At 33.4% G+C, this 15839-nt stretch overlaps 1 protein-coding gene across 2 annotated transcripts in view; it reads left to right on the top strand.

The window, feature by feature from the left end:
- Positions 1-15839, top strand: part of LOC123526462 (msx2-interacting protein-like) — a 73392-nt gene that overhangs the window by 24140 nt on the left and 33413 nt on the right. For both annotated transcript variants that reach the window (XM_045305619.2, XM_053522989.1), the window contains 3 exons: positions 9744-9881; positions 10555-10800; positions 12230-12378. In XM_045305619.2, the coding sequence (XP_045161554.2) occupies positions 9744-9881; positions 10555-10800; positions 12230-12378 (533 nt within the window). The remainder of the gene's footprint in view (positions 1-9743; positions 9882-10554; positions 10801-12229; positions 12379-15839) is intronic.

Genomic DNA, 15839 nt, shown 5'->3' on the forward strand with positions numbered 1-15839 from the left:
TACTGAATAATTAATGAGCTAGCCAAGTGTAGATACTGCTTTAGGGGATAATAAAACAGAACAAAGAACTATGTCTCGCCTGACGTTGTTTTTTTTGAAAACAGCAAAAAAAGAACCTGATTTTTTTTTTTAATAAATTATGTTTAATTTATAAAATATGTTAATCTATAAGAGATTGTATTATGGAATAGATATAGAAAAGAGTCATATAATATGCTGTAAGTTGATAAGAGTTTCGACACTCTGTTTAGAGCTAAATATGCAGTATTTATAATTATCCTCAGTCAAAATGCAGTCAGTTTGAATAGTTCATCAAAATTTGTGTCTCTAATCTTACTGGTATTGTAGAAAATTACTTATATCTCTAAACATAGGTGTTGTAGGAAACACAGACCTTTGAATTACTGTGTAACTGTCTGTAAAATTAGATTTGGAATTAGTTCTAAGGTGGTCCGAGCTAGTTTTTCCAGACCTCAGTAAAAGATGTTGGGGAAATTTTTTATGAAGTTGGAAAATGAAAAAAAAAAAAAAAGATTTTAAAAGCTTTATGGCTAATTGTCAGGAAACACAAGGAGATATGAGCTGTGCCATGAGAAAACCAACATAGTGGGTATGCGACCAGCAAGGATCCAGACCAGCCTGCGCATCCGCGCAGTCTGGTCAGGATCCATGCTGTTCGCTAACAGTTTCTCCATTTCCAATAGGCTTTAAAAGCGAACAGCATGGAGCCTGACCAGACTGCGCGGATGCGCAGGCTGGTCTGGATCCATGCTGGTCGCATACCCACTATGTTGGTTTTCTCATGGCACGGCTCATATTTCTGTCTAAAAGCTTGGGGAAAACCATTATTTTACAGGTTTAGAGCTGATGATTTTCCTTGTTATTGTTATTTTCTAAAATCAGAAGCTTTCAATATTTTGTTCTCTCCTGTTGGAGCTGATTATCTATCCCTCAAGCACTTTTAATACATTTTGTCTGCTGGCTCTTCTTTATAGCGGTGTCTTGCACTTTCTGGTAGATCTGATCTTGCAGATTCTTCTACCAGTTGTTTTAATTGTTACTTTTGAAAAAAAAATTATCTTATCTTACTATTGACTACAGAACTTTCGTTTTTACCCATTGACTGTTTTCCTCCCAGAATCCATCTGCCTGTCATTAGACTGGTTGTATATTTTTTCTCCTTCAAAAGTTCTGAAAATTACTGAAACAGATGGTGCACCAGTCTGATTTAGAGGTTCTTAGATATACAGACATATGTTGGCTGGTTTCCTAAATGTTGATTATAAATCTGCAATACACCTCCCCAATCTCCAGGAAACTTGAAATAAATCTTGTTATCTATGTAAATATTCTTGAAATGTAACTTGAATTCCAGCCAAACTCAGTTTCTTGCCAATCTTTGTGGAGCAAATTACTGTTTGTTTTCTGTTCTTTTTTTTTTTTTTTTTTGCTGTTTTCCATCTAACCGAGAGAGTTTGATTTCTTTTCAGGATGTTTTGTTGTAAACTGTATTAAACATCGATTTTTGTTTTTATTTGTTTTAGTCACCAAGTCTGTCCCATTACAGGTGAATGTAATATTTTTATGAGTAAATGTGATCAATCATTTGAGGTAAGCTGCCATTTTGATCAGGGGAAAAATGTGAATGTTGTTTTTGTTGTATGACCTCATATTTTAACAAAATTAAAAGGAATATGGAATTATACCTGAATTTGGGTTGCAAAAAAAATTAAAGTTATTACTAAGGATAACCTTTAGCCTGCTGGCGGCAAGTGATTCTGCCTTTGCGACCAGTGCAGACCAAGATCAGCCTGCACATCACTGTTCGCTATTCAGTCAGTAAAGTTTCAGTGAACACGCCTTCGAATGATAAGTGGTACTGCCCAAATTGAATGATAGACCAGTCCATTGTAGAAATGTAGCAGAGTAAGAGTTAAATCACTTCAAATTTCAGTTGCATTATACATTATTTTGATACAAGTATGTGGTAAATTATTTAAATGGTAGAATTGTCATGAGAAAGAGTATTAATTAAAAGTGGTAAAAGTGATGTCAGTATGATGTAAGGTTCCGCGGTTGTGGGTTTGATCTTCACTAGGGTCACAACCTCGTATCTTTGTAACACACCAGTGACTGGAGTGATTCTGATACAAGAAAAATTAAAGTACTGCCCAAAACTTTAAGGTAATATGTAAAGTGTATGCTAAAACATGCAGGTAGAAAATAAGATCAAAGTACTGAGAGGACTGATGGGGGCAATGCTTTGCAGTTTCAAGACTTTATGTAACCCATTCATGTCAGGGAAGTACATACAGGCATTATGTAATGCACTTGTGTGTGGCAAGAAATGGAGTGATCACAACTTTAACAGTGCACAACAATAAAAAATTAACTTTGTGTTCAATACACTTCTATATTTTGTTCAAAGGGTAAAGATAAAAAATCTAGTCTTATCCAATAGCAGTTGTTCATCGACAAACAAAAACCTTTCATTGCCAGGTTTGATAAAATGAAAAGATAAAGCTAGACAATGTATTTCAATCTCTTCAATACTTCTGTTTGCACTCTATGTCCTGACATCATGTGTTCTTGACAGTCTAACAGAAACAGGTAAACTTTGTAACACTTTATGGAAGTTTGGAAAGAAAGTCAAAATATTCCAATATGTGAAAGTTTAAAGGAACAGGATTTCCTTGAACTGACATTGAAAAAAATCTAGGCTATGTTTTCTAATGTGTACAATACTTATCAATTAAAAAAGTTAAGGAATGTTTTTTTTGTTACAAATAAGCATCATTTTAATAAGGAGTCGTCATTAGTTAACACACAAACACCTGTAAAAATATTTTTGTAGATTTTTTTTCCATTCCAGCTACAGTATTATTAAAATTCAGTAACTGTTTTCTTAAAAATACACATGATTATGATGATATTATTATCCATATTGTTTGTTAGGCTTGTTGATCAAAATAACATTGTCTGTTTCAATTTTAGGTTATTTAATATACACTTGTATTTCAAACTATCATTATCATAATATAAGAAATACATTAAACACTATGAAAACGGTGATTCGTCATATCAATGAACCTACCGAACTGGCCTATACAGTTAGGTTCCAGTAAATTAGGATACGAAACGCCCGTGGAAAAAGAACAAGATTTCTGGTGGTTCTGCCTTCGAATATCACCATCAGAAAATATTTGCACCCTCAGATAGATGAAATACATTAAACTGGTAACATAAATGTACATCTGCAGGGATGATTATCAACAAAATGAGGCCAAAATATAACGGGCACCCGTGGCAAGTTATCATCGCGGAATGGTGGATTACCTCCCATAGCAAAAATTACTCGGTCTGAAAAATGATGAAAACGTATGTGTACGCGCAGTTATAACAGTATTTAGCGCACTTTTTACGTTAAACGATAATTTTACTGCAGATAAATACCAGTTTGATCAGCGTATATTCAGGATGCTCTCTCCAATTCACAGTACATATCCATATCGACACACTCTGCGAAATCTGCTATTTCGGCGGTTTCTTTGCGTCGGCACCGGCTATTTTTTGCTATGAACAGTGCCCAGGTAGGTATGGGAGGCAAAAAATCGAGCTGCCATCCATGATCTTAGGAATGCTGCTCAAAAATAAGTACAGCACGGAACATAAGATTGTCTTTTCTACGTTTTATAGTGACTTTACTTTTTAATTATCAGCGATTTTGCTCGCAACTCGATGAAATTTGTTGATGGTGTACTGACATGGAACACTAGCGCGACTTTTTCCACAGTCTTTAACCAGTTTTTGCTTTGATATCATACATATCAAGCACTCTATTTGTATTCATTTATCAATATTCTTCCAAATTATAAAGATAAATAGGCCGAAATGTAAATGGATTTGTTTTTAAAACCACTTACTTTCGATTTTGTCGTGGCACCGGCAGTCTCTCTGCATACCAGTTTTTTTTCTTCTTTTTTTGCACAGGCAGGCTGTCTGCATTACGCACAGAGAGGCTCTAGAGCTAATGACTTTTTGGAAACATTATAGCTTAATTAATTTGTTGTGTTTATCTGACTTTTTATAACTGCCAACCTGTTTATAGCATAGCAAAGCATTGCCGGTGCCGACGCAAAAAAACGCCGATAACGCAAAGGGTCCGCCGATATGAATATGCACCGTGCAATTGTGTATTAAATTTTAATAACTATTTGAAATTCAATTTGTGGACAAGACATTTTGATTAACGATTTACAGTTGATTTCGAGATCAAAATCTATAATTATACATAATATAAAATCACGAATAAGGACGGTCCGACCAAGTACATAAATACGCCTTTAAGCTTTAAAATGTTCCTAATAGTTGGTGTAAAACCAAAGTAATCTGTTCATAGTTGATTTTACGAATTCGAACAATGAGAGAAAAAATCTACTGACGATTATTAGATTAGATAATAATTTCAAAAAATCAAACTGTCAAATTAATTCTACCTCCATCTTCCCCCGAACCAAATAAGTCATAAATTCAAACTGACGAATAAGTATTGATTTTTCTACCTATTCTATTTCAAGTAAAACACAGTTTTTTTTATTTTATTTTTTATTATTACCTTTTATATAGTAGTAATTTTTATCAATAACATATCTCTTGAAAATGTTTTCTTAGACATGCGAAAAGTATTTCATTTCAGCACTGTATTTTCTGAAATGATATTTTAGAAAAAACACCTGCACAGAAAAGATATTTTAACAGATTGCGAATCGGGGTCAGTGGGATGTTACCGCATATTTATAGATTCGCCTACTGATAAACGGTACTGACCGCCGCAAACTGATAAAGTTTCTCAATACACATCCACAACAGTGTCGAGGCACGGCGATGAAAAAAATCAATAGTCTTTCGGCTTATCAGTGGCGTTGCAATGCCATAGTAGTTGCTATTTTCACGCAGAATCATGAACACCTTTTTTTGAGCGTATTGAAACTAGATATTGGATTTCAGAATAGGTCACATGATCAAAACAAGTGTCGGTTTTAGAATCGATCACGTGATCAAATCAAGCGTCTTTGTTATTCTTACGCATAAGAAGAGCTATTATAATTTAAATTTATAATGCAGTTTAGTTTTCGTCACATACTGTTGTTAATATAAAATGTGTAAATCTATTTAATCATGTCTGGATCAAGAATATAATTGCAAAATGCAATATGAAAGTTATGTTTGGTAAATACCTTGGAACTTGTTTTCTGTGTTGTCAGGTTGGTCATAAGCTCGACAAGAAAGTTGAAAGACGGTTTGTTAAATCTGGGGTCATTGCCCCCAAAAAATTGGGTTTTCACAACATTTCTTTTACTTATCTGATAAATGTTTTTGTTACTGGAATTTTGGCAGAATGATTCAGCTATGCTATCCTATTATTTAGACATTTTAATAAAATTGGTTTCATTTAAGATCAGGCATGTTTTTTTTTATAAGCCCTAGATTTATCTTTATTTCTCTCTACATGTTTTGATGGAATTTTTATCAGCACAAACAGATTATTATTTAATGATTTTGCACTAGAATCAAATTTCCCATTAGTGATTACCACAAAATGAACTCTTATCTCTTTTTGTTTTGTAATTCAGGATCTGCATTTTTATAGCCATTCCTACCTTGCTGATCAATGTGTTTTAGATCTATAATTTAGCTTTGAGATCTATGTGTTAGGAACATAGACAATGTTTTGAAAGTTGGTCAAAGTTGAAGGCTCCGTGAAAAGCTGTTTTATGATTCCATGAATTGCTTTTGAGATAGGACTGTTTCGGTTCAGTCTCGGAAATCCAAATGTAATGCTATTTGTTTTCGATGAATAAGAAGTATTGTCAATATTAATCTAACCTCCTGGAGTTTTATGAATAAATCTATCAATATTTGCAGTTCAATTTGATGTGTTATTGATCTATATTTGATTGCCGAGGCTTTTAGTTCAAATTTAGACAAAATATATTCGTCTGTGTTAGAAATACTGGTTTTATGTTTTCCTGACGTCTGACTGAATAATCTTGTCATGTTGAAAAGAAGTGGTTAAACGGCAGTCTTACTTTATGACATGTGGTTTTGTTTCATAAACATAATATATATTTCATATGCATTTCATTACAGATGTAGATTTATTCAGATTTGTGACTCCAAAGACCTTAGCTAGATGGAGTTTTATTACAAATGGTTTCGTGTAATGCGCATTTACTTTCACAATTGGGCATAAAAAGTTTTGAAGTTTAAAAGGTCATTTTACAAAAAATAAGATATCGATTTACAGGATTTTGCACCAAGATTATTGCGATCTTTTTCAAATTTAAGCTTTTGAAATCTTCAAAGCGGATGATTTTCTTCATGCATGGGCGTATTTTAACAATAATACTAGGTTAGACTTGCTTGTAATATATCCGAAGCTTAGCCTATTTGCATGCATATTGAAACGTTACTGAATAGAGAAAAGGCAAACTAGAAGATGTGGATCAGTTTTAAAGCAAGTTGAATAATTCAGTATTGTGTTATATTTTATAAGAGGAAGTAGCGTGCGCATTCATCTAATCTTCAGATCAATATTCTTTCTTCCAAGAAGAAATCTTATCTTGCCCAACCTGTAATTTTAAAACGAAAATAAACTGTTTACCTTTTACATACGATGTCGATAGCTCATCTTATGTTTTATTGGATCAGATTTTTTAAATTAGTTTTGTGCATGTATTTAGACATCTTTGATTAGTTTCTTCTTCTTTTTATCAACATTTCAGTGCGTTAGTTGGGAACAGTTGAACATGAACATTATCAAATTGTTATGTGAAGGTGAAAAAGAACTTTAAGAATTTAAACACCAAATTGACCAGTGGTTAAGCTGGACTCCGAATAGTGCACACAGGTTTCACCTAGTTGCCACAAGTCCTTTTAAGAAAATTCAATAATTTTATTAATGACAGTATCTATTATTCAGACTGTATCTGGGTAACCGCTAGGTCCACTGAGAGGGACACCATTATATTATCGGCAAGTACCAGGTTAATAATTGAAATTGTTTGTCACTCGATATTGAAGAACTGATGACATTGGGGATACTTCAGTCCATAAAATGAAGTCGCATAAATTTACCTATTGATCCATTAGTGGTAACCGCACTGCAGAGATATCTCATTGTACAGATCAGCAAACGGTCAGCGTAACTGAAATTTCCGCCAAATAATGCTGCCTTATAATCACGCCACAATATTGATTTGAAACCCACGCAGAATTGGAGTTTCCGAGCCTGGAGAATTTTTCTGTACTTCACTAGGCAGGGAGCAGGATACAACAAAGACGGCAGCTTTTATTAGATCTTCCATATTAAAGGCTTGAATAATGAATCATAGCCCTGTAGAAAAGAAGTTATTACATGATTGTACTTGTAAGAAGCTTTCATATTATGATAGTTGTATGGCTGTTACTGTGTTATAATGTTTTTGTATATTGCATTGTAAGAATATTATAGTCATCTGACTATTTGTAAAGCAATTCTTCTAAGACAGAAATTGTATTTTGAAAGTGGAAACAGAATCTATTGTTGCCCCAAAAATGTGTTATTCCCTGTACAATAGAAAAACATGTTTTGTTTAAAGAAATATGCATAGCTTTTTTCCTTTAAATATATTAAGATGATTTGTTTTTGACATAAATGAATGTTTTTCTAATGCCTTGTTCCTCAGTATTCGTTCATCACACAGATATATTACAGTACACATGTTGTGGTTTTGGCGAAAACCAATATGGCAGACATTCAAATGTGTAATGATGTGGTTGGGGGTTATCTCAAAGTTATTTGTGATTGATAGTGGCTGTTTCTGTAAACAATCTTGATAATTATATGCTTTGTATTTTTATGGGAAGAATTTTTGTGAATATTTCAATATACTTAATTACAATTTTGTCTAGAAATTAGTAGTTTAATATAATTATATGCCTTTAATACTTTATTCATCATCAAACATTGTCTTCAGAATAAATTAAAAAAAGAATTTATTATTTGGGTAATCACAACTGCAGCTGGTCAGGAATAAAATGGAGTTACAAACAAAAATTGATACTATTAATTACAATTAGATTGTTGTTGTTATTAGAATCTTTATTAGTTTCCCACTAAAGTTAAAACAATGTAATTAAAATGAGTGCAAGTATGTTTCTAGTGTTGAAGTAAGGATTTGAAATGAAATATATTCCGGACTTTTGTTGTTTTTTTTTTGGTTGCTAGATAAATGATAAAACTAGAACACACGAATGATCATTCCGCTGGTGTAACAGCTGTTACATATATGCAGATAGTTGTTGGATGTGTCATATCTTGTTTTGTAGACTGGAAAAGCAAGGGGATTTTACCTGAACTATTTTATACGTAACTATAAATATTAACTACAGTTTTTTTACCTTGAACCTGCCAAAAGCAAATTATTTTTAGATGAATATTTCATTTTCTAATTTGAAATACAAGGTTGAATTTTAGTACCTGGTTAAAGCATTGAAGATTTCAATACATAAATTATTGAAAATTGCAGTATTATGTATAATTTATGACATGATTTGCTGAAATAATTGAACGGTCTTTGCCATTTTGTAGAAAGAGTTTTTGCTCATAGATATATTATTCATAAAGCATTGAAAAGTTGAATTTCTGTGTTCATTCAGACAGAACAAAAAGTAATCATTTGTAATAGGATGTAATAAAAATGAGTTGAAGTGAATAAAAGTCAAACAGAAACTTGTTCAGGTGAAAAATTAATGTAGACGTGTTTTGTTGTTTACGTGTAACAACACATTATGTTGAGTTATCTGAATTTTTGATATTTTTCAATTTAAACTGAAAGTCAATTTTGAGAAATACTGTAATTACGTTTTTGACATTAATAAGCTACTTTTGTGCCTGTGATATGTGATGGAAGGTCTTGCTTCCGTTTGTGTAACTTCTGTATTTTTGTATGCTTTTCTTAAGCTAGTAAATTTTTTTAAGAAAATGAAACAAATTTGTTGAATAGCTTCTACTTGTGAGTGAGGAATATATCCATATCCATGTAGTTTGATAGAATCACATAATATATATATATTTTACACTAAGGAATACTGAAAAAAAGTGAAACTTGCAGTATTAAGGTATAAGACCCATAATGTTAAGTGGGAAGTGACGTATTCTCTAATTCTCCGGCTTTAACGGAACGCGTTGAGCTACATTAACATTTGCAGAATAAAACAGAATCAACCAGAATTACAGGTTAACTACCTTAAACTGTGGTAGACAGTGGATTTCAAAACATCTGGGATGCTTTACTGTTGTTGTAACTCAACATGTTACAAAATGCCACATGCAAAATACACAGTCTAAAGAATTTTGAGAGTATTTTAAGCTAAATAAGTTGCTTTAAGGCAGCGCCCCTGTTATGACAATCAGCAGTTTATGGAAAATACGTATTCGCGATTTTTATTACACAGTTTTTGGTTGTTAATAATGCTGGTCGGAGCTCATGACTTCCTGCTTTAGCAGAGGGATACCAAAATTGCATGGGGAGACCCCCACCCCCGGAGAGCAGAAATCAAAAATATGAATTGCTGATCGTTCTTACGAGTCTATTTTCAGCCATTGCTTTTTGGTTAATGTACACTGGTATAAATTAGCTTATGTACCATGTTTGTTTTTGATTGTCACTAGGTTTTAATTGTCTTGTGTCTATTTTCAGTTTTGAAGAGGAAGCAGATGGTTTTGATGTTTATTACGGAACAACTCCAACATATAGCGAACCATCATATCCAAGTCCATCGTTTGCCGAACGTGGGCGGCCACGAGAACGATGGCCACCAGGTGCCCCTTTTCCTGGGTAAATATCAATTTGCCGTTTTTAAGTTGTTGTTGTTTTTTTTTTTCAAAACATTTCTCGTTTTATCCCCTGTGCATATTTGAAATATTTGGAATGAAGACACAGCATGTGTTTGTTAAGAATTGCAGTCTCCTTTAAATTGTTACTAACTGAATAGAATTGACAAATTAGTTTGTAATTCATATATTATTTAACTTGCTTTTGCAAGATCACAACATGAGATATCAAAAAGCTGTTCAGGAAAACATTCTATGATGCATCATAGGAATCTTGGAATATGACAGAATAACGCAATAACCATTTTCTTCATGTTTTGGCATATATTAAGTCCTATTATGTTATAATACATGTACCGTCATCAAGAAATACATGGAAAGGGTTTTGATCTTTACCAACATGAACAAAAATTTGGTTATGTTGATTCACCCAAATTTTTTTTTACTTTGCATTGGGGAGCTGTTATTACATACATAAAAAGTAATAGAAAAAATTTTGATGTATGGGTTCATGTAACAGTCACAGTGAAATTTTAGTTATAGAAAACATCTATCAAAAGTGGGTCATTGCCCGTACTACCTTGTTTGAATTAATGTCAGTTTTGGAGACTGGACTCAACTTAACTTTTGCACTGTCAATAGATTTTTTGCTCCATGTTTGACTGTTTTCTTTGTAGCCGAGGGGCCAAATGGACACCAGGAACTTCCAGGCAGTTTTCTGACTCTTCCAGTAAAGATGGATTTGAAAAACCAAAATCTGCAACCGCATCAATTCCAGCTTCTTCCCCGGCCTCACACACTAGTAGTAAACGTAGCAGAAAAAAGAAAAAACATTCAAAGTCAATAGATAGGTCCAGATCACGGTCAAGTGGTTCCAACACAAGTAGAAGTAGCTCATCTGAAAGTGAAAGCGGTTCACAGAGGTTTGTACATGCAACATTCTGAATATTAATTGTAGGTGGAAAAAACCTCATCTATCTTGCCAGTTTCCTCAGTTTTGTTTGTTTTGGCAGACCAGATAAAATTGTGTTCAGATTTTGGAGATTTTATATGCAGAACCCTTCCATTGTGTAATTTAAAGTCTTACAATAGTCAAGTTTTTGTTGATAGATCAGTAGAAAATAGAGACATAGGGCAAGAAATGTAATGCTTCCTGTTTTACTAACACAGTTTTAAACCAGTGTTGATTTGTGTGTTTTTTCCATTACCTTTAACTTGAGTATGCATTCTAGTCAGACAAGTCGGGGAAATAAAAAATCTTAGCGGAAATTTGTTATAGTGCAGAAAATTATGATGCACAGTTAGTGAAACATTGATTCTATTATCTTGACACTAAGAAACTTTTATGCATTAGTTTCTGGGGGAAATTGCTAAGCCATAAACATCAATTTTGTCTTCTGATTCTTAATGTATTCTGGGTAGGCTTTATTTTTGACTGTGGATACCTAGGAGGAAATTTGAAATTTCATTGTTATAAAACCAGTCTGTTTTGTCATGTGTTACGCAGTTTTTGTCCCTGAGAATACAAGGGGAGAGATTCAACTTTTATCCAAACTGCTCAATTTGTGTACTGTTTTTTCCCTCCATTTGAAAGAGCATGGTTAAGTGTTTGCTTAATTGTGTTGCTGTAATTTTTTTGCACAGGATGTTTATCCTATTAACTAAACCAGAGATAAAAACAAAAACGGAAAAGCTTAACCTATATGCAAATTTTATTCCATGTGAGAAAATCACTGGTATTTCCTGCTTGCTAGGAGCTAAAAATAGAAACTAGCGAACTTGTGTGTTTTATTTAATACTGATGTACAAGTGTATTTTGAATTCAAAATGCATGTTTTAAGAATTAACGTATTTTATTCCCATTCTGTCCAAGAAGTTTTTTCTTGCAATGCTTGCCAAGAAACTGAGTGTGATTGTCACTAGCGTCTTACTTTGCTCCAAAATGACTAAATATTTGATCGATTAACTTTGCCAGTAGCATGTTGAAGGCATTAAGAACTGCGTAATGATTCAGAGAGATGTGGAAAAAAGTAATGAAAGACTGTAAAAAGAATCCAAATTGAATGGGGGCATTAATCTTGGCCTCCTTTTGTCACAACAATGAAGCAGTTGTATTTTGGAGAAATTACCTGAAACTTGTAAATTAAGGATAAAAGTATGTAGGAAAGATGTCATTGTTAGACATGATGATATTGAAAAGGAAATTTCCTTGATTTTAAGTGGAGATGCAGATACTTTGAGACTGATTTAAAACATGAGTATAAGTTTATTGTTATACAGTTATAGGGAAGCTTTCTCGGAATATTGAGTTATATGAAATACAAACACAGTCGGTGATAATTATATTTACAGCAGTAGCAAGGAACGGTCAAAATCCACTGTTGCATCCATGGTTGCCAAGTCAGAAGCACAAGCAACGGAGAGCAGAGAAACAGAAATAGAACCTGGGGAACGTGAACCTCTTGGAATTCTCATCCGACGGCTTCCACTTAGATCTAGTGGTATGTATTTTTTTTTAGTTATTGAGTTGTTGTCTTAAAATAATGTTGATTTTCCACTTTGATTCAAATTGTTTCCTTTTATTCTTAGATTGTGCAAATCAGTCTGAAATGCTACGAAATAAAAACAGATTTTGTAACTTTGTTCACACGGGTAAAAAGCAGTTGGGAATCATTTTAATATTTGAAATAAAAAATGTAACAAGTTTAAAACAGGATATGTTTGTTACAGGGGATTGTTAAATGAAAAAAGAAGTTTTAACAATTGATTATGTTTTTTATTTTGGGCAAAAGTAAAAATAATCCAAAATGCATTTTGAACCATCTTCTTTATGCTGTCTTTGGTGACAAGTTGTATTCAACAAACATGAAAAAGAGATTGAATTGGATAGATAAATAATTACAGTCATTTGCGGAAATTGAGTTTCACATTTTGACAAAAATTGCAAGGCTGGGAAGAAAAGAGGTGTTGTTTAGCAGTCTGTATATAGGTGAGGTTGTCTGTTTTGTGGGAAAATTATTCGTTCGGTTGATGTATTTATACCTTTGATTGTGGGAAATGTTTTGTAAATGAGCTCTTTGGTGATATTACAAAACTGGAAGGTTGGAGACACTTGCATCACATTAATTCAGGAATGACATTGGCTGCTGTGCTGTTTTAATAAGATACGTTGAAACAACACTTTGTTAACCTTTAGCTTGCTATATTTCTCAAATGGACTGGTCCATCATTCAATTTGGGCAGTACCACTTATTATTCAAAGGGGTTTTCACTGAAAATTTACTCACTGAATAGGGAACAATGCAGACCATGATCAGCCTGCACAGATGTCTGCACTGGTCGCAAAGGCAAAACCACTTGCTGCCAGCAGGCTAAAGGTTAACTTTACTACTCTATAGAATGTGTTTTCACATTCCATTGAGAAGGCTATAAGCAGGATACAAGGTACTTGCTTATTTTTTGCAGTTCAAGGAAAGATATTTTATATGAATGTACTAACTTAAGGTAGAAATAAGAAAGAAATTGGTAAGACATGACTTTTAGTTTTTTTCCCGACTGTTTCACAGTGGCTGAGTAAAGAGGGATATGCCTAGGTTAGCTCTAGGAATGTTGATTTAATGGTCCGGGTGTAAAATGAGAACCTATTTTGCCCTATGTGAACAGATTTTTAAACAGGTAGATCTAGTTACAGATATTTACCTAGGCAGGTGTGGGAAAATTTAAGTTTTGATTGTGCATTTAAGCAAAAGAAAAAAAATTTTCAATCTTGATTTGCACTTAAGCGTTAAAACCTGACAGTTATGAAATCAGTTTAAATAAAGATTAAATAAATGAGTAGGCACAATTCTGCTTCAAAACTATATTCTATTTCATTCTCTCTGAAAAGAAAATATTGATGTTCTGAAGTGCTTTTATCATTAAGCCCAATATTTCTGTGTGCATGGAATTCAACAAAATACACGACCAATCTTCCTATTGAAAATGATTTTTTCCTGGGAAGCTCAGAATTCTATGAATAATGCATCGAGAAGCTTCGTTTCCAGACCGCGTGAATCAATACTGACCATACAGTTGGAGTGGTGAACTGTATTTCTTTTTTTCCTGGGAAAATAAATCGTATATAGACATTCCCTAGAGGATGGCCGGTGAATAATTGATCGGAGTGGCGGATTGCGCCACGAAATAGATGTATTTTCTCCATTCCCGTGGACTTTCATTAGATTGCTATCGTATTAAAACGCTCGCTGCTTGTGTCAGACTGAGTTCTCCACGGAGACATCATTTACGTAGAAATAATACAATTTCTGTCCTATTAAAATGTTGGCAGATTATTTCGAAAGCTTCCGGTGTCAAACAATAGTAATTTATATGTGAATTATGTCCTCACTGGCTTAAAGAAACAGAAGTTTAATGCTATTAAGCGAGTCGGTCGAGATCTATTTAATATGGCCATCGAATTAAGGAACAGTAGAATATGACTTTGCGGATATGTGTAGCAGATTTTTTTTTGATATTTAAAACCCAAGTCCATCCAGTATATCTTTCCATACAAGAAATATTATTTTGTAGTCAGGAGGACTTCTTTAAATAAACTAGAATATTACAGTTTCCAATAGGAAAAAAAAAAAGAAAAAGCTCTAGCCAAAAAAAAAAAGAGAAAAAGAAAAGAGAGGAAAACAGTAGAAACAAAAACTGACGATGATGACAAAAAAAAAAGGTTTAGAAAAATGAGATCTTGCAAAGAATAATTCCCTAATTAAAGCAGTCACTGCTTTGTTACATAAGCTCATGGTATATCATATTTCTTGTTTATCAATAATTCCACAAAGAAGGAAATCAAAGCTGCAACTATAACAAGGGGCATTATCCTGTAATCAGTTAAGTTCAGATGAATTTCTGTCCTCTGTTAATGATGGAACTGAACTGTGATTTTATGGCTGATTTGCCAGGAGGTAAAAGTTGAAAAGTTCATGGACATTTGCTGTATATTTGCTGGCTTGAAAAGGTAGAGTACATAGTAGATGTTGGTTGTTTACTGTTGTAAAATAAATGGCCATCTAAGTAATTTTTGCTTTTCTATAATGGAGTGATGTTGGGTATCTGAGGGATATGATTTAGCACAGTGAAGCAAGAAGATCAAGGTGGTGAAATAAGGCCATAAAATTTGAGTTTGGATCATAGTGAGACTTTGAAGGTCTTATTCGAGTTGATACTACAGGGGTGGGGAAGAGAGGGGCGGGGTGTGATTCCAGGGAAAAAAACAGTCCTGGTATTTTCAGTTAGAAAAACAGTTCTGTTATTATTTGAGGCTATGATTCAGGCACTGAACTCATCTTGCCTGTAACATTCTAGCATTTGTGGGGACCAACACGGTTTGTGCAGATTGGCGGCAACTACCTTACTTACAACAACCACAGTTGCTTTTGATAATAATTATATATATATAAAGTTTGAAAATGGGCAAGATTCTTCCCATTGGTATATTGATTATGTAGTATAATATGACTATGTTCTCAGATTCTGTTTATGAGTTGTCACAGGTCTGTCCCCAAAGTAGGAAATGTGTGGAAAAAACTAAGTGTTGGAAAAATGTGGTTTCTATGGTTATATCTTTGGTGTGGAAGTATCTGTGTGAGCAGTATAGTATTTGAGTGTGTTGTGATAATAGTCTCAAAGAAAACTGTGATTTTATGGTTGCAACTTGCCAAAACAATCTATTCATATACAATGTACTTGGAAACAATTTATTTTCTTGAGTAAATTACTTAATTTGTACATGACTGGAGAAGTAACTTGTTTAAGGTATTGCTTTAAGTGAAATGAAATTCTGTTTATTCCTTGACTTGCGTACAATTGAATTTCAGGAGTATTTGGACTGTAAATAAACATTTCGCACAGCAGTGAATTTTGATTTGTGTAACTTTTCTTAATAGGTGTCAAGAATAGATTTATATATTTTAAT

The sequence above is a fragment of the Mercenaria mercenaria genome, chromosome 14 (assembly GCF_021730395.1).
Source record: "Mercenaria mercenaria strain notata chromosome 14, MADL_Memer_1, whole genome shotgun sequence".
In the NCBI taxonomy this organism is placed as follows: domain Eukaryota; kingdom Metazoa; phylum Mollusca; class Bivalvia; order Venerida; family Veneridae; genus Mercenaria; species Mercenaria mercenaria.